Source organism: Grampus griseus (assembly GCF_964374135.1).
Source record: "Grampus griseus genome assembly, chromosome: 15".
In the NCBI taxonomy this organism is placed as follows: Eukaryota; Metazoa; Chordata; class Mammalia; order Artiodactyla; family Delphinidae; genus Grampus; species Grampus griseus.
The window spans coordinates 29,804,629-29,831,138 of NC_139009.1; the positions used below are offsets into that span (position 1 = coordinate 29,804,629).

General features: G+C 38.0%; 1 protein-coding gene across 3 annotated transcripts in view; it reads left to right on the forward strand.

Annotated features, from left to right (window-relative positions):
• The first annotated feature begins 3,569 nt into the window (after positions 1–3,569).
• The window catches only part of RMDN2 (regulator of microtubule dynamics 2), a 67,914-nt gene continuing 44,973 nt past the window's right edge, over positions 3,570–26,510 (forward strand). Inside the window, exons 1-2 of one of the 3 annotated variants that reach the window (XM_082672274.1) lie at positions 3,570–3,691; positions 9,786–10,253. In XM_082672274.1, coding sequence (XP_082528400.1) covers positions 9,802–10,253 — 452 coding nt within the window. In that variant the 5' untranslated portion in view covers positions 3,570–3,691; positions 9,786–9,801. Of the gene's footprint in view, positions 3,692–4,007; positions 4,232–4,467; positions 4,492–9,785; positions 10,254–26,510 lie in introns of those variants that run through there. The other 2 variants (XM_082672272.1, XM_082672273.1) reach the window with 2 other exon arrangements.

A 26,510-nucleotide genomic window follows, 5' to 3' on the forward strand; every position in this document is an offset into this window, starting at 1 on the left:
AATACCATTTAAGATTCGTTCAGTACAGGAATATTGGGTCAATTATTTTATTGTATTTATGTGATTAATAATTTATTACACTAATTGCTTAGTCTTGTGGAAAGAGTTAGTAAACTTATCCTCATACCTTTCTCAAAGAAGGCATTTTTCCCTTGGAAGGTCCAATTTAGTCATAGGTATCTTTTCAGAAATTTTGGGAATAAGCTTCTTGTGTTCTAAGGATCCCCTAAAATTAAAATAAGCCCCAAACTGTTAATATTAGACACAGGATTATTTTTCCCCAAACTCTATTCCTAGCCTACAGTGAACGTGATAGACCCACCATCATAATTTTATACCCTGTGGTTTAGAGATAATGGCAGACCCCTACAAGGAAGCCCTCCAAGGGGTAAGTGCTCTGTCTGGAGGTTCAGTTCCCATAGAGGGAGCAGAGAAGGCTGAACCCCAAGTAACTGAAGTAGGAGATGCAGACAGAACACTATCCCTTGAGAAGTGCTATGATGTACTTACAAAAGGTGCTATGAAGAGTCCCCTTCCAATGTTCCATCATAGGCAGCAAACTCTCACCTGTAATGTAATTTACCTCAGTAGACTGTTAGGAAGATGGAATAAGATAATTCATATAAAGAATGAAGCAGGAACTGAGTATAAGAGTTAATCAGTCTTTTTGCTGTGGCTGTTGGTTCTCCCTCCAATTTACAGACCTAACTTGGGCAATTTGGAGCCTCAATTATGCTTGGATGGCTCCTTCCTCCACCAGCTTTGTCATTCAATTTCTTCCTGGATATAAACCACTTAGATAAAAGCCAAGAAATAAAAATAAAACAAACCCCCCTCTCCAACATACACTTGACGTACACTTCTCATGTTCCTACCATATAAAGGACGGCAGATTTCTTAATGCTTTCCTCTTGAGTGTACATATACTTTCAAAGAATTTTTTTCAACTATTTATTATATAGAGTATGTGCACTGTGCCAGGCACTGGGGGTACAAAGATAAATACATCCTTGCCTTCAAGATGTTCAGCTCAAGGGCACAACAGTCACTGACCAAGCGGTAATAATAGTGTACATGAGAGCGGGGTGCAGAAAACCAGCAGGGAGGGGGTTTCTACTCATGGAAACTCCTTATCCTTCTGCAGAGTTTTGGTGGGGCCTGGAGGACTTCTTTGGGAGAGAAGGAGAATGTGTAGAGTAGCTGCTCAAGGGATGCAGATAAAACTGGATGAATTGTTTTTTGACACGTGGCAAAGAGTAGGGTATTCCAGACACAGAGAGCAGTCTAAACACAGAGACTGGGGAAACGTGTGATTTATGGAAAGAAAATAAGGTAGTTTGCCTATAGGTGAAGTGAAGGATTGATGTCTGGTGAAAATGGTAGAGAAAAGCTGGAAAAGTAGGTGGGGACAAATTGTGAAGTGCCTGTACACCAGAGGTGTCAGCTGACTGTAATGCTGTGCTAGTTGTGATGAATACAAGTGTCTTCGTTAGGGCTGCTATAAAAAATTACCATAGAATGGCTGGCTTAAATAGCAAACATTTATTTCTCATGGTTCTGGAGGCAGGAAATCAGAGATCATAGTGCCAGAAGGGTTGGATTCTGGTGAGGGTCCTCTTCTGGGTTGCAGACAGATGGCTTCTCATTGTATCCTCACATGGTAGAAAAAGAAAGAGCTCTGGTCTCTTCTTATAAGGGCATTCGTCCCATTCGAGAGGGCTCCAGCCTCATAACCTAATTATTTCCCAAAGGTCTCACCTCTAAATACCATTACGTTGGGGATTAAGGCTTAAATATAATGAATTTTGGAGGAACACAAACATTCAGTCCATGAAAAACAGCATCTCTGAGATTCCTAGTGATTTTTTTTTCCCCTTCAGACATTCCTTTGAGACCACATTCCTAGTAGAGATAGGTAGAATAATTCCTTCTTTTTTATGTCATCCCTACAACAGCGCCTGGCGAATATAGCTCGTCTCTTTACTTTTTAGTTTTAACTTTACCAAAGATCAATGGCCACCGCTCTGTGAGTTTCTACCTCACAGATAATTTTTACTGATCAAGAAACAGAATCAAGCGGAACAGGTGTTAGTTACATAGGCATACTGAAAGAGTCCAGCTATTTTACCCCACTCCCTGAACTTGAAGAACACGTCTGTACCAGCTGGCATCTTTCTTTTGGAGCAGAGGGTTGGTAAAGCCCTGTTCTCAGCCCACACTCCACATTTTTATTGCAGACCTCTTCTGTGCTGTGTGCTGAGGATGCAGCCGTGAACAACTCAGTGGACTCCTTCTGGACAAGCTTAAATCTCAAGGTGCTTCAAGCTTCTTTTAAGTGTTATTGAAGAGACAGTAAAGTTTCTTTTGGAAAGAAATCTCATTAAAAGAGATCACCCTGCTAGACAGGTTTATATTATGTTGTATTTTTTAAATAAAGCAAACATTAGCATTATAATATCTTTGTAAACCATAGCAAAGTGTGAATGAAAGTGGTTCTTAGGAGTGTTTTATAGTTTCAAATCTTAGAGGCTAAGTATTAGTCTGCTGCCTTCCAAAATATAACTTAGTTTTAATAAAATGATGTGGCTAGACTTACTTATTCTTCAATGCAGCTTGCTTAAAGCTCACAAAACGTTTTATGGTCTTCAAGATCCTGTAGAATCTCCATTAGTGAATAGTTTTGTATGGATTGTGAAATTAGCCTTCTGATTCTTTAGAGGAGTTCTTTTGCTTGTTTTGTTTTTTGATAAATAGGAATGCATCCGTTTTTAATTCCATTCAGCACATTGGTAGGCAATTTAGTACTCAAGACTGTTTACTGCAAGCCTAAATTTAAAGCTCAAAGTGAGGACAATACAGAAGGGAGTGAACGTGCAGTTTTTAAGAGTTCATTTGGCAGAATTTTATTTTCATTATACAAACCACAGAAAGCGAAGCTGGGTAAAATCTCGAATGTCGGGCATCTGAGAAGATAGTGGTTTTCGCCTAAAGGCAACTCTGAATGGTGGTGGGGTTGAGGGGAGGACGGAGAGGCTGGGGATTTAGCTCACTAAAAGAGAAAGTGAGTTAAAGTGAACTTAGGATAACTTGATTAGTAAGTGATGCAAGACGTACACGTTTGACTCTGTCGTACGGAGGGTTCAAGGTTGTGTATAGAAAGGGGCACAGAAGAAGGGTGAAACTAGGGCAGGGGGGTGGGTTTGGGGCGGGAAAGAACCGAAGGGAGGGTGGGTTTCGGGAGCGGCAGTGATGGGAGAAAGCGCGCTGGAGGCAGGAAGCGCGCGCCGAGCCTCCCGCCGGGCCGGGCGCGCTGGCCCTGAGCCAGGGCGCGGTGGTCGAGGCGGGGAGACGAGCTCTGAGGGAGTCGGCACCCGGGCAGCAAAGTCCGGTGCGGGCCGAGGCGCCCGGCGGAGCGCACTTGTCTCCGTTTGTAAAAGGTGCTCGGGGAGCCCGCCCCGGTGAGTTGACCACCCGGCGAGAAGAGGCGGGAACCGCAGGGCGAGCGGCGCGGGCTCCTCCCCCGGCGCCTCGGCTATTTGGGTCAGGACGAGGCGGCCGCGGCGCCGGACCTCTGGACCCGCTGGCTCCGGGACTACTGTCCGCCCGCCGCTTCGCTCCCAGCCACCCCGTCGGCAGGTCCCCGGTGTCCGACAGCAGAGAGGCCGGCGCGGCGAGAACTCGCGCTGCGCAGGTGGGCAGTGGGCATCTCGGCTGTCCGGGGTGGGATGCGGCCGAGGATCGAGGCGGCACTTCCGGCGGTGGCCACCGCACTTCCGGGTCGTGCGGGCGTCCTCTAGGCGTCCGCAAGGCTGGGGGGCAGCCTCCTCAGGGCGGTAGAGAGGGCTTGCAGCAGTTTACCCTGGCGCAACTCTCGCCCAGCCGGTGCCTGGGAAGTTTCAACCCCGGAGGTCACCAGTATTTACGCGCGGGCGCCTGGCGTGGGGTGCGTGAGGAGCGGGCAGCGTACTGCCTCGGCCTGGCGGGTGCCTGCAAACGCCGATGAGTTTCTGCCGGAGACACTTGCTCGCTTCTCACCTGGGCTCCCTGGGTCTTTCTTACCTTTGAAACTTCAGCAAACGTTTTTGTTTTGAACAGATTCTCCACCTATTTTACACAAAATGAAGGCTAGATTTTCAGTGGGACAAACATTTGCAAATAAGCCAAACATCAGGGAGCCCTAAATGAAAAAGAAATTATAAAATAGGAAAAAAAAATGAAAACCGAAAGAAATGTGAGTATTAGAATTCACTTAGAAAGTATCAAGTTATCCAGATCGCTGTGGAGAATCTAATCGCTAATTCAAGGGCTCAGAGCAATTCCCTTGGGAAACTTAAAACTCAGGGTCGTTTATAGCCCATATTGTGCCTTTACCCTTGCAAAAATTTTCATCCATCTTCCGAGTTTATCGGAGTTCTATATTTTATGTATTTCCTCCTACGAATCTGCTGATGAATTAAGTGAATATATATGCTAAATATTGCTGAAAGCATTGTAAGTAACTTGGTAAAGCATAATTTCCATTTCTAAACATTAATTTTAATTAAAACTAGAACATGAAAATTAAATGTTTTCTGAAGTTAATGTTTTATGACTGGTTCTACAAAGGAATTTTAATGCAGAAATTTCAGTAGAGTCAACATTTTGATGATTTACTATTTCAGCAAAATTCTTAATTCTCATCTCTGCAAACAACCTTTAATTATGTATTACCCATTAATTTTAGATGCCAATAATTTATAATAAAATGTCTATTATTTTACATTATTATTAGCACCTTACAAATTGAAATGTGACAGGAATAATACTTAGTATCTGATTATCTAGTCTCTCTCTCTCTCTATATATATATATTTTAAACCAAGAATCAATCTTTCTTCCTTCCTTCCTTCCTTCTCTCTCTCCCTCCCTCTCTCTCTCCTTCTTTCTTTCTTTCTTTATGCCATGGGATCTTACTTCCCTGACCAGGGATTGACCAGGGCTCCAACAGTGAAAGCACTGAGTCCTAACTACTGGACCACTAGGGAATTCCCTAGTCAATATATTTTTAAATTACTGTGTTTTTATACTAAAGTGCAAGTGTCTACTACTAATGTGATAATTAAATGTATTAAAGTTATGTAAATGATGTAATATAACCTTTGAAATTATACTGCAGGCAAGCAGGTGTTCTGATTTTTAATGAGTGGCATTTTGCAAATTATTGGCTTAGAAGCACATTCATTTTATACTGATATAAAACTCAAACATAGCTTGAGCTATTATTCTCTAATTGTGATTATTTAAAACAAATACCTGCTCCATTGATTTTAGTTTTTTTCCCAGTTGATTTTCTCAGTTCTGAAGTCATATTTCAATATGGTAGTTCTATTTTTAGCTATTTAAGGAACCTCCGTACTGTACTCCATAGTGGCTGTATCAATTTATATTCCCACCAACAGTGTAGGAGGGTTCCCTTTTCTCCATACCCTCTCCAGCATTTATTGTTCGTAGATTTTTTGATGATGACCATTCTGACCGGTGTGAGGTGATACCTCATTGTGGTTTCGATTTGCATTGCTCTAATGATCCCTGATGTTGAGCAGCTTTTCATGTGCCTGTTGGCCATCTGTATGTCTTCTTTGGAGAAATGTCTGCTTAGGTCTTCTGCCCATTTTTGGATTGGGTTGTTTGTTTTTTTAATATTGAACTGTATGAGCTGTTTGTATATTTTGGAGCTTAATCCTCTGTCAGTGGCTTCATTTGCAAATATTTTCTCCCATTCTGGAGGTTGCCTTTTCGTCTTTTTTATGGTTTCCTTTGCTGTGACAACTGTGGCTCTTTATTATAACACTACTTTATAAACTTAGGACCCTTACAAAAGTATGTTCTCTATCCCTTCCCAGCCTTTGGGCTATTGTTGTCCTACTTTCTTACTTCTACATATGATAAAAACCTCATGATATGTTATTGTCATTTTTGCTGTAATAAGCAAATATTTTATGAATAAATCTTAAAATGAGAAAAATGACTTATATTTTGCCACATGTTTGCCACTACTGGTGCTCTTCATCCTTTGTATAGATCCAAGTTTCTATGTGTTATTATTTTCCTTCTGCCTGAAGAACCTCTGTTAGCATTTCTTGTAGTGAAGGGCTGCTGGTAATGGATTCTCTCAACTTTTCTTTGTTTAAAAAATTCATTATTTTACCCTCATTTTTGAAAAGTATTTTACTGGGTGTGTAGAAATGCAAGTTGACAGTTTCTTTCGGCACTTTAAAGAGGTCACTCTGTTGTTTTCTTGCTTGAATAGTTTCTGAGGTGATGCCTTGGAGACAGTGTCTGCTGTAATCTTATCTTTTTTTCTCTGTACATAATATGTCTTTTTTTCCCATCACTGGCTGCTTTTCACATTTCTTTATCACTGGTTTTCGGCATTTTAATAATGTTTTGCCATGGTTTGGTTTTCTTAATTTATTCTTCTTGGATTATGTTGACCTTCTTGGATCTCTGGGTTTATAGATTTTGTCCAACTTGGAATTTTTTTGGCCATTTTTCCTTCAAATTTTTTTGTTACCCCTCCTTTTCTTCCCTTTAATTATATGTTTTAGACTGCTTGATATTACGCTATAGGCTCTACTTGGTTTTCTGTTTGTTTGTTTTTTAGTCTTTTTTTAAAATCTGTGTGCTTCATTTTGGATGCTGTCTTAGTCCATTTGGACTGCTATAACAAATTCTGTAGACTGGGTGGCTTATATAAAACAGAAATTTATTTCTCATCATTCTGGAGGCTAAGAAATCCAAGATCAAGGCACTGGCAGATTCACTGTTTTGTGGGGGCCTGCTTCCTGGTTCAAAGCTGGTACCTTCTTGCTGTAACTTTATGTCGTGGAAGAAATAAGGGATCTCTCTGGGGTCTCTTTATAAGGGCCCTAATCCTATTTATGAGGGCTCTGCCTCCTAAAGGGACTCCATCCAATACTATCACCTTGGGGATTAGGATTTCAACATATGAATTTGGGGGGACACAAATATTTAGTCTATAGCAGATGGTTTCTATTGTTATGTCTTTGGGTTTGCTGATATATTTTTTTTCCTGTAGTGTTTCTCTGCTGTTAATCTCATTTAGTAAAATTTTATTTCAGTTATTTTATTTTTTATCTTTAGAGGTTCTATATGGTTCTGCTTAATGCCTTCTATAACTTTCCTCGTCATATTTATGTTTTCCTTTAGCATATTTTAAATATTTATATTAAATAATGAACGTAATATCTGTAATAGTTGTTTTAAAACCCTTATCTGCTAATTATATCACCTCTGTCATTTTCCTGCATTTTTACATGTCTAGTAATTTTTGATTAGATGGTCAACATTGTGATTTTATGTTGTTGAGTTCTGGATTTTTTCTGTTCCTGTAAAGAGTGTTGGACTTTCTACTGAAGGCAGTTAAATTACTTGTGAATCAGTTTGATCCTTTGAAGGCTCTTTTTTTTTTGCGGTACACAGGCCTCTCACTGTTGTGGCCTCTCCCGTTGAGGAGCACAGGCTCCGGATGCGCAGGCTCCGCGGCAATGGCTCACGAGCCCAACCACTCCTCGGCATGTGGGATCTTCCCGGACCTGTGTCCCCTGCATCGGCAGGCGGACTCTCAACCACTGCGCCACCAGGGAAGCCCTGAAGGCTCATTTTTAATCTATTTTAGAGCAGGTCTAAATAGCCTTAACTCTAGTGTTAATTTAGCTGCATTAGCAAGCCATTACCCTTCTGAAGCCTCTACTGAAAGTCTCAAGTAACTCATACACACTCTACACTCTGGATGGTAAACACTTGAACACTTACCAGTTCTGTGTAATCTTTAGGAATAGTTCAGCGTACAGCTTCCTGGTAATTGTTCTTTCCCTTGAAATTGTTTTTTGCCTGGCTCAGTGGGGTTTCACTCTATGCATGTGCAGATTGGTATTCAATTAAAGGTGCAAGGAGAGGGACTTCCCTGGTGGTCCAGTGGCTAAGACTCCGAATTCCCAATGCAGGGGGCCCAGGTTCAATCCCTGGTCAGGGAACTAGATCCCACATGCATGCCACAACTAAGAGTTTGCATGTCACAACTAAAGATTCCATAGGCTGCAACTAAAAGGACACCACATGCCACAACTAATGATCCTACATGCCACAACTAAAGATCCTGCATGCCACAACCAAGATCCCACGTGCTGCAACTAAGACCTGGCGCAGCCGAAATAAATAAATAAAAATTTTTAAAAATTAAAAAAAAAAAGACTCAAGAATAGCCCTATGCGTATTTCTGGAATTCTTTCTCTGCATAACTCCCTCATCTTCAGTACTAAGTGGGCACAAATTCTGGGTGCTTCAGTTTCTCTGAACTCTGATCTCTTTTCAACTCAGTGAGATTACCAGGCTCTGTTTGGTTTTCCCTTCCCTGTGCCATAGTCCAGAAATTGCCTCCAACTGGAAACCTGGGGAGATCATAGTACTTTCCTCTTTGTTTCCCTTTTATCAGGGATTAAGGGTGGCAGTGCTATAATAATTTGCTCCTTGAGAAAGTGTCAGGAAAAACAAACTGAAATATTTGCAAATTTAATTTTGTAACAGACAGTTTACCATTATTTGTATCATTTCTCCCAAGTTGCAAACAAAATTTAATACAGGTGTTTACCTGTTTATAAAATAGGGGAAATTGATGGGAAAACAATTTTGGAAACTTCAAAGTCTGTATAAAAGCCTTATTATATTTTACTCTCATTACAAAAGTTTATCCTTGTATTTATATACTCATTGCCATTTTAAAGTCTCGGAAAGGGGGATTTATATTATTGTTTTCCTTTAGTGGCCTTCTTTAAGAACAGTGATAAGCAATAAAACTAGTGAAGAGTGGATGAAGTAAAGAAAGATTATGGTGCATTTTGTCAAAGTAGCTAAGTTTATATGCAATAAGTTTATGTTTATATGGAAGTTTATAAGTTTATATGGAAGCTTAGGCCCGTGTAGCCCAAAGCTTGAGTCTTTGATGCAAAATGGTGAAAGTTCAGAAGGAGAAAGGAGTCAAAGAAATTACTTTTTTGTTACTTTAAAAATAAGTGAACATTTGAAAGAAAATAAAAACATTAAGACCTCAGACAGAAATAGAAATGTAAGAAGCAGAAGAATTCCAGGTCAGAAGAAAGGAGGTAAAGCCTGCACATACATTAGCATCTCTGCTTTCCATGTTGAATAAAAGAGATGAGGTGGTTACAAACTTGCCACAACTCTTCGTATATTTTATATCTCAAAGCCCATTTTAAAATGTTTATCACTCTAAATTGGAGTACAAAATGTTAACTAGATGCCAAGGAAGAGCTTTTTCTTGGACTTTCCTTAAAGATTAGATAAAACCCAGACATTAGCACACTAGTTAATTTTATACAAATAAAAGGTTCAGACACAGTTAAGCATAATTTGAATTCTTAAATAGTTTTTTCAGAAATTTATAATGATGCTTTTACCTCTATCATACCCTTTAAAAATATATAGTAAAGAGTAAATTTCAGATCAGAAGTAGAATACAAATTCTGAATTACAGTTGATACTTTACACTGGTTGTCAGTAATATCCATACAGGTAGTATTTCTATTCAGCCACATACATTATAGAGGCAATTACTCATAGTTTATTTTAGTTTGTGATTTATCAAGTGTTATTAAATTTTTTTGTGATGAGGTAGACTTGGTTTTTGTTGATTGAAAAAGCCCTAATATTTTTGTCTTGGGAAAGACAGAAACAATGTTCATTTACATTTATACTTTTAATTTTAGAAACAAAAACCAGGAAATGCCTCGTTCCACAAACAAAGAAATGATACTTGGCATCATGGTGGGAACTACTGGAATCAGCTTGCTGCTTCTGTGGTACCACAAGGTTCGTAAACCAAGGACAGCAATGGATTTACCTAAATTTCTTTCTCTGGGTAATTCACTTGATTTGATGCCTTTGCAAGATGAAATGCCTAATGGCCAAGGAACAACAGCGATCTTTCAAGGAAGGCAACTTCAGATATTGGAGAAGTTAAATGAATTACTGACAAATATGGAAGAACTCAAAGAGGAAATCAGAGTTCTTAAAGAAGCCATTCCAAAGCTGGAGGAATATATCCAAGGCGAACTTGGAGGGAAGATAACTGTTCACAAGATAAGTCCTCAACACAGAGCTAGAAAAAGAAGGCTTGTCACAGTTCAAAGTTCAGCAACAAGTAATAGTTCAGAGGAAGCGGAAAGTGAAGGAGGGTAAGATTCTTTAAGATGTTTCCCATGTTGAATTGATTATTTATTGCATTATTGCTATTACTTAGGTACTTTCATTATACATTCCCAGTCATATATTCTGTTACTGAGAAGGCATAAAAAGGAGTGATTCTTTTGTCTTATGTTACAATTAAAACCCTATTCCATAGAGGTCAGTATTTTAGTTTAGACCTCAATGACGAAAAGAATGTAACTTACTCTAGTGCTAGGTGGCATCACATGAGTATTGAGGAAGACAGTGATTGTTTGCCAAAATGTGTAACCTGTTTTTGTATGTGGCCACTGTGTGACCCCTTGCATAAGGACTGTCCAAAGAGTACTGTCTAATAAAACTTTCTGTGATGATGGAAATGGTCTAAATCTGTGCTGCCCAATATGGTAGCCAGTAGCCACATGTGGCTATTAAGCACTTGAAATGTAGCTAGTGAAACTGAGGAACTGAATTTTTAATCCATTTCATTGTAACTAATTTAAAATTAGCCGTATGGGACTAATGGCTGCTGAATTGGGCAGTGCAGACCTAAAAAGATTTGAGAATGTACAAGTGACTCAGTTTCATCCTTGCATGGGTAATTCATTGAATTCTACAGTCAAGAACATAAAAAATGTTCTTTTTGGGGAAAAACAAATGATTTATGAAAAAAGGAATTGTGCCTGACTAGTGTTTCTAAGGAGTAAAATAGGCAAGTAAATAAATGCACCAGTGAATGTAGCATAGCCTGAAATTCTTTAAGGCAGGGACCCTATGTTTTCGTCATTGTATTCCTAACACCTATTATTGTGCCTCCCACTGAGTAGATGCCAGTAACTATTTCTTGAATTAATGAGTGATCTGCTAAATAACTATAGAATCAGAAGAAGGAGAGGGGATCTGGAAAGAGGAAACAAAGTGTAGGGATTTAGGGTGATTTCATAGATAAAGAAGTGTAAATGGTTGATGAGGTCTTTGAGATCAATGCTAGGACTGGAATTACTTAGCATCTTTATATAGAACTGGAGAAATAACTTATGAAAAATCTTTCAGAGAGAGAAGAGCCACAAATGCTAGATCTAGATAACAAGAAGTTCTTAAAAATTTGTGTTCCTGAACAACAGGAAAGTTGTAGACTGGTTTTAAAATAGGCAATGAAATGGTTTTTGTTTGTTTGTTTTAGTTTTTATTTATTTATTTTTGGCTGCGTTTGGTCTTCGTTGCTGGACGCAGGCTTTCTCTAGTTGTGGTGAGCGGGGGCTGCTCTTCGTTGCGGTGCGTGAGCTTCTTATTGCGGTGGCTTCTCTTGTTATGGAGCACGGGCTCTAGGTGCATGGGCTTCAGTAGTTGTGGCATGCGGGCTCAATAGTTGTGGCTCACAGGCTCTAGAGCATAAGCTCAGTAGTCGTGGCGCATGGGCTTTGTTGCTCCATGGCATGTGGAATCTTCCTGGACCAGGGCTCGAACCCATGTCCCCTGCATTGGCAGGCAGATTCTTAACCACTGCACCACCAGGGAAGTCCGGGCAATGAAATGTTTAAAAGGAATCTAAAATAGTTCTAAATAATTTAGAACTGTAACTCAGAAAAGACACTTGTTAATTATTATGGGTATAGAGAACAGCAGCTTAGGACTCTGATAATGATAAAAATCCAACCATAACATTGCACATCATTGAGAGTTACTGAAGACAAACCGATGGTTATCTTACCTTATGTAGATCTGTGGTGTTTCCTCACCAGGAGTCCTATGTGCAGTTTTGGCAATCACACCTTAGAAGGGACATAGTGGAACTAAAGACTAGCCAGAGAAGATCTGCTAGACTGAGGGAAGAGATGGCAGCCCTGATGAAGGAGTTTAGGCCAAAAGGATCAATGGCCCTTAATCTTAAAAGACCCTGGTTAAGCTGAGCACAGGCTTGCTCAAGAAATTCTAGTATTCTAGAAAGACAGGCAACCTTTGATAAGATTAGGATAAGTTTAGGACAAATGAAAAGAAGATAATTATGGGACTTAATTAATTTCAAGTAATGGTGTAGACATAAATTTTTTTATGTGGGTTCAAGAGGGATTTGTGAAATTTATGAATAGTAGTCACATACCGCTAAAAACAACTAGACATATCAAAACTTTAAGGTTGATGTCAAGTAAGACATCCCCTTCTCTTTCTTGATCCTGGGTGCCTTTGTTAGCAAGAGTACGAGAGTAGATGTACTAGAGCCCTAATAATGGACTAGACAATAATGGACAATGAATGGCATTGAAAGCAGAGGGAGAGTTGAATGGAAAAAGAAGATGTGGTACATATATACAATGGAATATTGCTCAGCCATTAAAAAGAATGATACCATTTGCAGTAACATGGATGGACCTGGAGATTATCATACTAAGCAAAGTAAGTCAGAAAGAGAAAGACAAATATCATATGATATCGGTTACATGTGGAATCTAAAAAATAATGATATGAATGAACTTATTTACAAAACAGAAACAGACTCACAGACTTAGAGAACAAATTTATGGTTACCAGGGGGGAAGGGTGGGGGGAGGATGGATTGGGAGTTTGGGACTGACATGTACACACTGCTATATTTAAAATAGGTAACCAACAAGGGCCTACTGTATAGCACAGGGAACTCTGCTCAATACTCTGTAATAGCCTAAATGGGAAAAGAATTTGAAAAAGAATAGATACGTGTATATGTATAACTGAATCACTCTGCTGTACACCTGAAACTAACACAACATTGTTAATCAACTATAATCCAGAATAAGATAAAAATTTAAAAATAAATAGAGGAAGAGAAACTGTTTCCCCCTTAGCTCTACTTTAGAAAAATAAACAAAAGCAAAGAAATGAAAACAATTTGTTTCTTTTTCTGTTTTGAAAGGAATAAGATACAGAAAGATCTAACACATCTTTCTAAATAAACACCTAGAAACAAACTTTTTAAATAAGTAAACATTTTTTTTTGAAAGTAAGGTTTTATAAAATATATTTGTTTCAATTTTAGATTGCATGTCCTCTTATAACCTGCTTGGGACAGAAACAACTGTCATGGTGAGATACAGTCATAATCCCATTACCACATTTAAGATGGGTTGTAGCCTTGATACATAGTGTCCTTGATAGCAAAATTAAAACAGCAAATGACAATTACATGTTCCATATGTAAATTTTATGCTTTGCAAGAGGCACCTAGAGATTTTGACTTCTTTTAGTAAAATAGATGTCAGTCACAACTGGCTGATATTACTAGTTTTACACACGAAAAGAAAAACATCTAATTATATTCTTCGTTGTTGATTAAAACTTGAGTGGGTAGATCAGTAGAATGCATTTTCTGTAAACATTATTAGAATCTTCTGCATGCCTCTCTTTGTATCATCGTGGACTTATGGATTTATGCCTTATTTCGTCTCAGCTAATTTCATTTAATTAGTTGTGGAGGTGATGATGACTAAAGGCTCAAAATCTCATGACGCTGGCAGGCTCATCAGTGGGCCTGCCAGGGTTCTTTTCCCTTCTTAGAACTAGCGTGAACATCTTGGAAGGCATCTTTGCTTCTTGGTAATATTGTTTCAACTGATTTTGGTTTGGGCCCCTGCTCCAAGACTTGGAATCAGCTACCGTCCTGGCAGCATTGGTTCATTTCTGTGAGAAATAGTACTAGATACCAAAATCGGGAGTGTAGGGTAGTACTGTTTTTAGGCAGGATGATACCAGAGGCTGTTTTGGCCCCTTTAGGGACAGGATAAAGAAAAATCATTTAAAAAAAAAAAATATATATATATATATATATATTTTTTTTTTTTTTTTTTTTTTTTTGCGGTACACGGGCCTCTCACTGTTGTGGCCTCTCCCGTTGCGTAGCACAGGCTCCGGACGCGCAGGCTCAGCCATGGCTCACGGGCCCAGCCGCTCCGCGGCATGTGGGATCTTCCCGGACCAGGGCATGAACCCGTGTGCCCTGCATCGGCAGGCGGACTCTCAACCACTGCGCCACCAGGGAAGCCCTAAAATATTTTTTAAGTCATTAGTTCACATTGATGTTTTCAGTTTACATTTAAGTCTTTCCCTATTTCTGAAAACTTTTTAGTTCATTTTCTTTTTTAAGCTGCCCAATTTTCTTTCTTCTGTCAACCTTTTAGCTATATTGCTCTATCAAACCATGGGTTTAAAAGTGTTATTTATATCACAATGGTATATAAAGCTTCAGAAACCTCCCTTTCAGAAGTTAAATCTTATTCCAGTTTTGGTTAAAATATTACCCCATAATAAAATTCATTGTTCTTCCATTTCATGTGGGCTTTAAGAGAATACATGAGTTTGAAAATTAGATAATTCTGTTAGGTGAGCAAGGTTGTATAGCACCTTATGGGCCTTCTTGATTTTTTTCTTGACTTGGTATTTTTATTTTAGTATTAAGTTCACATGATAACCTTCAGATAGTATCAACAGACACATTGCTGATTATTTGAAAAGAAAATAAAAAGAAACCCCAGAAATCTACCCACAAAGAGCACCAGCACAATAAAAGCCATAATACCTAGTACCTTAGATGATATTACTTTATAAATAATAGAAGATGGTCATGAAAGCAAGACCACAGACAGATACAGGTTTTTGAGGTTTTATTTAAAACTTCTTAGACTTTAATTTTCATGAGCCAAAATATAGACTTTGCTTTTTGTTCATTTACATTTTTATTTTTACCACTATCTACTTCCTCCAAGTCAGGTTTAGCGTTGAACTTCAATTTTTCAAGGCCTTGAGAGAAAGACAAATTCAGATATTCAGGATATGGTGATTCTGTATCCCTTCATGTTGTAAAAGTAAAAATTTGCAAAAAAATTTTTTTTGTTTCAGATTTTTTTTTTTAATGAAATGCTACACATACAATTGAGATCCTCTTGTACTCATTTCAGAGGTAGCCATTATCTTGAAGTTGGTGTGCAATCTTCCTTTGAAAGTTTTAATGCACTCCTACATACACTTGTTTACATAAATAATGAATAAATGGTCTTTGGTTTTAAAATTTTACATAAATGGCATTGTAGGGTACATAACACTTTGTAATTTGCTTATGCATCAACTTTTTAAGGAAATTTTTCCATATTGATATACGTAAACTTATTTCACTCTTTTCAGTTGCTATGTTGCATTCCATTGTATGAATAATATGCCTTAATTTAGTTCCCTCTTGGGGGGGTGGGTGGTGGTGATGGGATGAATTGGGAGATTAGGATTGACGTATATACACTAATATGTATAAAATAGATAACTAATAAGAACCTGCTGTATAAAAAAATAAAATAAAATTCAAAAAAAAATTTAGTTCCCTATTGATGGATGTTTAGGTCACCATTTTTTTGCTTTTATGAACAATGCTTTATTGAACACCTTTCTTCATAATTCCTTATGTACATGTGGAATAATTTGAAAGTATATACTTAGAAGTGGAATTGCTGAGTTATAGACTAAATACACTGTTATTTTCTATTACTTAATTATCCTTCAGAGTATACCAATTTACAAACCTATAAACAGTGTATGAGAATTCTTATTTTTCCATACAAATTTTTATATTATCAGACTTTTTAGTTTTAGCCAACCTGATGGCGATGATGTGGCAAGTAATCATTATTTCAGTTTACATTTCCCTGAGCATTAGTAAGATTGGGCAGCTTTTCATAGTTTGTTTGCCATTTAGCTCTTTTCTTCTATGAATTTCTTTAAAAAAAATAATAGTAAAGGAAGGGAAGCACTAACAGTTGAAGTCCATTTTATTCATTTGATGAGAGTGTCTTCTCTGTGGTAGGCACTGTATAGGCTCTCGAAATATAGCAGGGCATAAGATAAAGGCTCACAAGTAAAACAGAGTTTTAACAAAATGTGACACAATGTTAAAGAGGGATACTCTCAGTCTATTTCCACCAGAGCCCCAAAGGCCAAGAACAAACAATAAGTGTGGGGTACTCTTGCATCCTAGAGCCAGATGCTAAACCCTCCTGTTTCAAGCTGGGGTGAGGGCTGGGGGGGGGGGGCCCTTGAGCATAGTTTTAGGCTGCAGAGAGGAAGCCAATATAGAGAGTGAGTAAAAATACCAGCGAGGAATTAAGTCAGAAATGAAGACAAAGGGGAAATGAAGGAAATAACCCATGAAACAAGGTGTGGCCTGACCCTGTTAGCAGCAGTACAGCTTAGATATTGAGCTAACATGTTGAAGAAAGAGAACAGTATCACTTGTAGACTCCAGGGAAATTTTATTAACCTCAAGATAGTATTTTGGTAAAAATGGGAACTGACAATATAAAATCTCTAAAACTCCCACTCCAAGTAAGATAGTTCTAGATTAGGAAAAAATGTTACGTAGCTTAAGCCATATTCTACATTACATTATTACATTACATTACACTATTCCTGGTCAGTGCTTCTATTACCATAACATTTATATATATATAATAGCCAGTGGGTTATTAAGAAAGACAGGTAGAACAAGCTTGCAAAATCATTCATTTCTAAAATAAATATTTATTGATCACTGACTATGAGCTACACTCTTGTAGGTGGTGCAGTGGCAACAAACAAGTCCTTGCACCTGTCGAACTTACATTCTCTTGGCTTTTGCCTCCAATTTGGAGACATTTGTCTATAGAAGCCTCACCTAGTGATCTTGCTTCTTGCGCTTTGTTCACAACTTGAAGCGCACTGTGTTCATTCCTCCTACTAGTGAGTCCACAGGTGAATCTGGGTGCCCCTGATTCTTGGGACCAACGATAAAACTTAGATCTTTAAGTATCCTCTCCAATGCCCAGGACCAATAGATACAATGCATTAAATATTACAGTAATTCTATGTGTCATATAAGGGAAAGAAAAAGATCCCAGTTCTGTGCACAGATATTACAGAAGAAAATGAAAGTCAACTCCATCAAAAATTTGTTCCAGATCCTGTTCTAAATGTTTTATATTCATTATCTCCTTTAATCCATACAATAACTCTCTAAGGAAGATGATACTGTTATCCTCATTCTAGAGATAAGTCTGGGAAAGATTAGATAATTCCTTGGTAAAGGGCAGAGTCTATACACCGTGCTACACTGCCTCTTTTCTTCCTCATCCCCAGTTAAGAAAGTGCAAGGTGTCAGAGTGCTCTAAAAACATTATCCTAGGAGATAAAGGGAGGGGGGGTAAGGCCGATATGTGTGTGAAGTGCTGGCAGAACTCAGACTTTACCTCCCAAGGTGCCTGGCTACCGAAGTACCATAACAGTCACCTCAGTTCCATTTGAGTGCCCTTGAAGGCCTAACCTAACCTAAGGAGGAGTGTGTGGGGTCAGATGTACTGTATGTCACTGATTATAAGATGAACCTTCTTTTACATTTTAACATCTCCTAAGTCAAGATGTATCTTACCACCAATTAATAGATCATATCACTGTGTCATAGTTTAATTGGCAACATTTTTTCCTTTCTTGCAGTTGATGGTGGTTTTGATTCTGTGAAATATGGGGTAGATACCTGGGGTAGATATGTGGGTGTAAGGACCAGAAGCTGAAAGAGTTCCTGCCTTATCACCCTAGTTTTCTCAGGGAAGGACCATAGGTCATCTTCTAGAATGGAAGGGAAAGTACACCGAGGCATGTGAGGAAGGAGATTGAGATTTTTTTTTTTTTTTTTTTGTGATACGCGGGCATCTCACTGCTGTGGCCTCTCCCGCCACGAAGCGCAGGCTCAGCGGCCACGGCCCACGGGACCAGCCGCTCCGCGGCATGTGCGATCTTCCCGGACCAGGGCACGAACCCACATCCCCTGCATCGGCAGGCGGACCCCCAACCACTGCGCCACCAGGGAAGCCCGGAGATTGAGATTCTTGACTCCCCTCTTCCCCATACCACCATCCTCTCCCATCCTCTGTCAATTTCCAAGTCTTAGGGCTTTGGCCTTCTTAAGAGCCTGCACTGATGTTTTCACTGTGATGTCTGCAGTGCTTAGCACAGTGCCTGACACATCATAGATGATCGTTACCTATTTATATTAATAAATGAATGAACACATGACCAAAGAAAGTACTGAAGAGACATTGTGGGGAGTGGAAGAGGACATTAACTAGGAACATGGGTAAGGATTACCCTGCAGACTGTTGCTCCAACTGAGGTTCAAGACTGTACCAGTTTGCACTGTAGTGTGCATCTTTTCACTAGTTCTTGGCCTTTCATATATAGAAGTGGAGGAGTCAGAGGGCTTAATTGATTCAAATTAGGAGATTTGTAGGGTGAGTGTGATAGAGAGGCAAAAGGCTAAGGATGTCTAGAGTATAGATAAGGAAATAAGTCTTCTAATGTTGCTGGAACACATCTGTGTTTATTTCTTGACCTAAAATGTGTATTTTGTTTTGCTTCTATTGTTTTAAAAACTACTTCCTGTTTGTTATTAGGTCAGTTCAAACCCTTGACTATGTACTGTTTCTTTACTAGACTGTATTTAGTAACTACTGTCTAGTGAGTTAATTTTATTAACCTTTCTTTCAAAAGAAACTAATAGTGGATAAGGAAATTATAGAAATAACCTATGAAATTATTTGGTGATCTTCAATCCATATTTTTTTCTACCTTTCAAATCACATAGATAATCATGCTATCTGAGTAACTACAAACAGTGAACCTATGTGGTTAGAGTTTAATATTGTAATGAAAGAAAATAATTAACCTGGTGGTAATTTAGTGATGAACATTATTGTTATTTTGCATAATTAGGTATATTTGGTAAATATACAAATAACTATCATTCATATCATGTAATAGATTGAATAATCTACATTCACTACACTCAGATCAGCTAAACATGTAACTAACTGTACTTTATAACTGAATTCAGAGCAGCTCACTATCGCTGATGTGGGAAAATCTGGCTGGTGTGGGAAAATCTGAATGTGCCAATTCAAGTTAACTGTCAATTCTAGTTTAGAGCTAGTTATTTTGTGTTAAAGATTAAGTCACATTCAGGGTTTCCCCTTCTTCCTCCCTCTTACTTCTCCTCAAGTGTAAGCTAGGTCCCTAAAGGGTCTTAGCATCTAGGCACCAAGAAAGGAGGGACATTCAGTCCTGATAGCATTCACTGTCCTTGTCCTTATTGGACTCCAGCTCAGGTAGGAAGCTGCTGGGAGGTTCCTTTTAACTGTCACTTTAGGATTTGTTTATTACCGAGATGATCTAGATCAGAGCTACTCAGAGTGTGGTCTGTGGGCCAGCAGCATCCATATCCCACCTCGTCTGGGAGCTTGATGGAAATTGGCATTCTCAAGACCAGCCCCGGACCTAGTGAATCCGAATCTCTGGGATTCCGCATTGTGCCCAGGAATCTGTATTTTTAAATGCTCTCCTGGTGACTCTGATGTACCCTAAAGTTTGAGAAGCTTTGTTCTAGAAGATTTTCTAACTTTCAGCTGAGATATCATGACAGGATTATAATTTTAATTACTAGCAATTATAGTTATAGATAAATAAGATGTCCCTGAGGCATAGTGAGGAATATAATGATGAGGTATTAGTCTTGATGGGAATAGAGCAGCTGAGGTAAAAAAGGAAGAGGTTTAGGTAACCATAGGACATGATGAATGCAGAAGGTACCTGGGAACATGGAATTGATAGAAAAAAGAGAATTGGGAAGGGATTGAAGGAGAAGCGTGTTTTAAATGCTTACTGTTATGACAGTTTACTAACTTCTTTTGGGCTGTGTCTAATTAAGGTTCTCTTAAAAATAAGCAATGAGGGGGTGATTTTAGGATTAGAGATTTAGATAAGTACTCTATCCAGAAAAATATTACAAAACCTTTAAATATTACTCATACTAGTATGCAATTTCTTTTCCTTTCAAACGTCTGTGCAGATCTGGACCTTCTTCCCCACCCCTCAGACATGCACACCTAAACACTTTTTTTAAATTGATAATTGTAGATTTATTCAGTGGGGTGAGGAGGGGAGTGATCTGACCTCGTTCATTACCTCCTTTGGGCAGAAGTATTTGTCAGCATTGAGATATTGTCATAACTTCATCATTTCCTTTGGGGTAGCTCAGTGGGCAAGTGCTTCTTTTAGAGGCCTTTAGTGGGAATGTTAAACAACAAACTGGTCTACTTTTGGAAAGAGAAGTTTTTAATAGAAACTTTATAAGCATTATATAATCCATTGTTTCAGTTGCAAAAGATGTCCTTTTGGAAAAGGTACTCACAGATCTTAATGTGGCTTAGGAACAATAGACAATAATCTCACAAGAAAGGGAAGCAAATAATAGATTGCTATAATGAGAGACAGTCCTCCTTGGGCTTCCTATTCACTTACACATCTTGCTAGGTATGCCAAGAATCAAGAATGTAAGGCCCTGACCACCCTTTTTTTCCCCTAATTTATAAAAAAAACGAGACTTTACTTTTTTAGAGCAGTTTTAAGTTCACAGCAAAATTTAGGGGTTGGTACAGAGATTTCCCATACAATCCCTACCCTCACACATGTATAGCCTCCCCCATTATCAACAGCTCCAGCCAGAGTGGTACATGTGTTACAGCTGATGAACATACATTGATACATACATCATAATCACCCAAAGTCCATTGTTTACATTATGGTTCACTCTCGGTGTTGTACATTCTGTGGGTTTGGACAAATGTATAATGACATGTATCCACTATTACAGTATAATACAGAGTATTTTCACTGCCCTAAAAATCCTCTGTGCTCTGCCTATTCATCCCTCTCTCCCCCCAAACCCCTGGCAACCTCTGATCTTTATACTGTCTCCACTGTTTTGCCTTTTCTAGAATGTCATACAGTTGGAATCATATAGTATGTAGCCTGTATTGGCTTCTTTTACTTAGTAACGTGCATTTAAGTTTCCTCCGTATCTCTTCATGGCTTAACAGCGCATTTCATTTTAGTGCTGAATAATATTCCATTGTCTGGATATACCACAATTTATTTATCCATTCACCTACTAAAGGACACCTTGGTTGCTTCCAAGTTATGGCAATGATGAAGACAGCTGCTGTAACCATCCATGTACAGGTTTTTGAGTGGACATGAGTTTTTATCTCATTTAGGGAAATACCAGAGCACTTGATTGCTGGATTGTATGGTTAAGGGTATGTTTAGTTATGTAAAAAGCCTCCAAACTGTCTTCCAAAGTGGCTGTACCATTTTGCATTCCCACAAGCAATGAACGAGAGTTCCTGTTGCTCCACATCCTCCCCAGTGTTTGGTGTTGTCGGTATTCTGGATTTTGACCATTCTAATAGGTGTGTAGTAGTATCTCGTTGTTTTAGTTTACATTTCTCTAATGACATATGATGTGAAGGATCTTTTCATATGCTTATTTTCCATCTGCATATCTTCTTTGGTGAGGTATCTGTTAAGGTCTTTGGCTCATTTTTAAATGAGATTGTTCATTTTCTTATGGTTGAGTTTTAAGAGTTCTTTGTATATTTTGGATAACCGTCCTTTTTCAGATGTGTATTTTGCAAATACTTTCAGTCTGTAGCTTCTCATTTTCTTGACATTATCTTTCACAGAGCAGAAGCTTATCAATTATTTCTTTCATGGATCATGCCTTTGGTATTGTATTTAAAAAGTCATTGCCATACCCAAATTTATCTAGATTTTTTCCTATGTTATCTTCTAGGAGCTTCATAGTTTTACATTTTATATTTAGGTCTGTGACCCAATTTGAGTTAATTTTTGTGAAGGGGGTAAGGTCTGTGTAGCCACTCTTTATCCAGGCCATTTCTCTGGTTTGTGGTGAGAAGCCTTGAGGAATGAGGTAATGTTCCCCTTCTGGACCAACAGCAGATTTGGTTACTGCTTGCTATAAAAGTGGGGGATTCCCTAAGCTCAGTGTTGCTTTCTTTGAAATGCAGCTCACTGCGAATGTAAGAGTGTCTGGGCCCTGTGCATTGCCCTTGTGGGTCCTGAGGTCAAGGAGAACCAACATAAAAAAGCTGGTGATCACATTGCTTAATTTGCTGTGAGTAATAAAGTCCTCAATCTCTTACACAAAAATCGTGTGTCTTCTGCCAGCAACCATGAAACAGGAACAGATTAATTCATTAGCTTGTATGTTGGGTAAAATCAAATTACAAACTGACGATTGTATGGTGAGAATTAGAGAGCTTTTAGCCTCTGAAGGGGGATTTGTTCAAGGGTTTCCCAAAGAAGGTTGTTAGAAAGGGAACAAAAACAGGGGGTTGTAGTAGGGTGTATAGGATATTGGAAGTTAAAATATATATATTTGAGGGTATGTTTTATGTCATAAGTGGCTATACACATATACCTCTTATGTAGACAGTTCTCCAAGTTGTTTTGGAAAAGGAGAAGGCAATATTCCTTTTCTAATAGCTCTGTTAATCTTGTCTTAAAATGGGTTTAAGTTGTTTCAAGGGGTTATAAACAGTGGCACAGCAGATCTCCATAATCTGTGCAAGTGGCCCATGTAATCAGATGGCACGCTTTACTGCCAAGGTAAATTTAGCTTGTTTCATTTGGGGGGCAGTGACATTTGCTATTTAGGCTTTCTTTCTTTTTTTTTTTTTTTTTCTTTTTAATATATCTTCAGACCAAAGTCTGTAACCGTAACTTTTCCATATCACGGGAGGATGTAAAACCCTGGGGTAAAAAGTGTTCAGGTGAAAGAAGAATGAGTTAGTAGGCTAGGGGTGTGGAGGGCAGCTAGTTAGAGAGTTCCAAGTAAAGGATCGTAGAGAGATCATATATGTTCCTGCTTCCATCCTGCTGTTTCCTTGTCCCTTGATTTGTTGGCTGTCTCCTTGAACATAATGAAGTTAGAATACACATTCCACAGTCACATGGATTGCAGCTTTTCAGAGAGATGAGCCACAGAACAATTTTATTCTAAACTGATGTCATTAGATTCTAGAATCTGCTCTCATCGTATTCTGTGTTATTGCCATGTTAGTTCTACATGCAGCTTAAGCATTCAGCTTCTAACCTGTTCCACCTACACAGGGCATTTTACGGCTTAAAGATGATGGCTTAGAAAGGAAGGGAGAGATTTACTTTGGATTAAATTCAGTATGGGACAATGCTTAAGGTAAGCCTTTAAAAATAAAAAAAAACTTCTCCATATGTTTCATGTGCTAAAGAACATTGAAATACTCATAAACCAAGCTTTAATGTTTCCTTTAGTTTCCCACAATAACTGAATATCTGGATATTTATCTGGAATATTCTCTCCAGAGAGGTTCTGCTTTATCCATGGTTAATATTTTAAAACGTGTTAGTCAGCAGGGTATAAATTTATTGTACTTACTAACCCCTTTAAATATAGTAGTTTAATAGTCTCAAACAGATACTATAACTTAATTATTTTCAAAACAGGGAAGTTCTACCTTTCCCTTCAGGGAATCCTTTTGATCTGGTGCCCTCTCAGATGTTTTCCCTTACTTTTCTTTGTGCCTGCTTCCCTGAGTCTTTCAATTTATCTTCCCAAGGTTTAATATAGTGGGCAGGTACTGTGTAGGTAGTTAGAAATAATCTTTTAGACTTAGGCATTCTTTTGGATACATCTATGTGGCTACCAACTTCAGCTGTCTTAATTTCTTACGTTGTTTCCATATTGAGAAGGTGGCCATTATTCTTCAGGAGGCTTGGCAGGTTTCCACCTGTACTCCCTATTTTTTTTCCTCATTTGACACTTTTCTCACTCTAGCTGCTGCAAAGAGGACCAGAGCTTCCAACCAAAATGTCCTGCAGATCAAGTTTCTTCAGACCCCCTGCACCCTGGAGCCTCTTCTATTATTCAACCACCAGAATCTCTTGATTTTAAAACAGCTCATCCTCCTTTCATGCATAGAGGCAGTTCACCTAGAGGAAGTAAAATTGCCTCTTCTTCATCAAATACATCTTCTTACTCATCTTTCTTTGGAAGAAGACATTCTTTATTTGCTAAATTTCAGAAAAGCAGTGCTTCCCTTCATTCTGGACAAAGTAGAGCTAACTTTGATTCTGAAGAAAAAAGAATCTTCGGTGATTTAAAATCGCCCTCAGAACATTTCGCTTTAGATCCAGAAGTCTTTTCTCTGCCCCCAAACTAAATATAATTTCCTGTTATGAGAGTGCTAGTAATTTTTTTGATCCTCAATCAAGAAGTCAATGCATATTTAATCCAAATGAAATTGAAATCATTTCTAAAAACTTGAGTATTACTGATGCTGGAAAATATATAAGCTCTTATTCTCCTGAATATAACACTAAATATTTTATGAATTCTGAAACAAATGCTAATTCCTCAGCCTGTCGGAACACTGTCGCTAACATCTATCAGAGCACAGCGACCATGCTTACTTTTCCAACTATTACTTCCTATTCCTCTCAACAACATGGAGTTGCCAGTGATATTCAGGAAAGAGAGCAGTTAAGGAACAATTCCTTTCATCCTGTTTTTCAAAGTCGCAGTAGAAATAATTCTCCAGCTATGTTGCAACATCATGCCTCTCAAAGTGTAACTTTCCCTGTTCTCCATAATGTTGGATTTACTTCGTTTTATAAAAATGCTAGAAGCTTTACCCCACCTCAAAATGGAGTTACCTCAGATCCCTTTGAAGATGAAAACAATGCTATCTCGTCTAAAGATGAAGACAAATCTTCACCTAATGAAATTCCTAAAATAAGGTCACCTCAGACTTTACCCTCTCTTAGAAGGGCAGCTCAGATCAGAAACTTTCCCACCAGGCATACTATATAGTCTGTAGAAATCACTGCTCAATTTTCATAGAGGTCTCCTCCCTTACTAAACTTCACTGCATATTCTGAAAAAGAGCTCTACATTGCAGTCTAAATTTAACTTTAATTTCCGTAGTTTTTGAAAGATAGTTTATTAACATAATTGGAGTATGGAAATCAAAGATTATTCATCTGTTTCAGGCTTTTAACAGATTTACTGCTTATAGATTGACTAGTCCCAAATTTCTGAGTGACTATTGTAATACTTTTGTGGTCTGAAAATAACATCAAGCTTTAGATCTTCTAAATGTATTACAGTCTTTGAGAGTTTAACATCTTCTTTTATTCTACTCTAATCATTAAAATAGTATTCCTCTATAATCTATAGAGCTATATTCATCTGTTCACAAATTCCCATTTATATCAGCCTTGCTAGCTATAGCTCATGCCAGACATCCCACTGATAGACAATGTTTTTACTAGTACAAGGATCAAATCATAAGTAAAAACATATTGTAGTGGAAATAGGCAGAATATGTTGAAACCAGATACTTTAATTAGTTTTAATACACGTTAGTTTATATATATGTCTGAGAATTCAGAAAACTCTGAAATCAGAGTTTGTCTTTTTATTTTTAAAAGTGAAAATTTTCAGATTTTTTCCCGAAATTTTTATAAAATTTTTATTTTAAAAAGTGTCTCCAAAATTTTATTTTTGATGTGAAAATTTAAATTTTTTCCATTATATTAAGCAAAGTTTATAAATATATTTATCACAATAACAAATAGAAAATGCATATAAGCAATTAAAAATACTTAGAATATAATTGGTTTTTGTAGAGGAAAGAAATTTGTATTATTTTCAATTATTTGTCATAATAAAATGCCCGCTAAATTTATATCATTGTACTAAGATATTTTTACTTTTGTGTTTTCCTCCTCCTTTTCGCATGTATAATTTTTTTTCTATTTTAATTTTTTAGTTGTGGTGAAATACGCATAACAAAATTTATCATCTTAACCATGTTTAAGTTCACTGGCATTAAGTATATTCATATTGTTGTACAACCATCATGATCATCTATCTTTAGAACTCTTTTCATGTTGTAAAGGTGAAATTCTACACCCATTAAGCAATAACTCCCCAATCTTCTCTTCCCCTAGCCTCTGACAACTGCTATTCTACTTTCTGTCTCTGTAAATTTGATTCCTCTAGGTACCCTATATAAGTGGAATTATATAGTATTTGTCTTTTTGTGACTGGCTTATTTATTTCACTTAGCATAGTGTTCTCAAGGTTCATCCATATTGTAGCATATGTTAGAATTTCCTTCTTTTTTAAGGACGAATAGTATTCTATTGTATGTATATACCACATTTTTCTTAGTCATTCATCTGTTGATGGACACTTCGGTTGCTTCTACCTTTTGGCTATTGTGAATAATGCTGCTATGAACGTGAGTGTATAAATATCTCTTCCAGACCCTGCTTTCAATTCTTTTGGTTATATACCCAGAATTATATGTTAATTCTATATT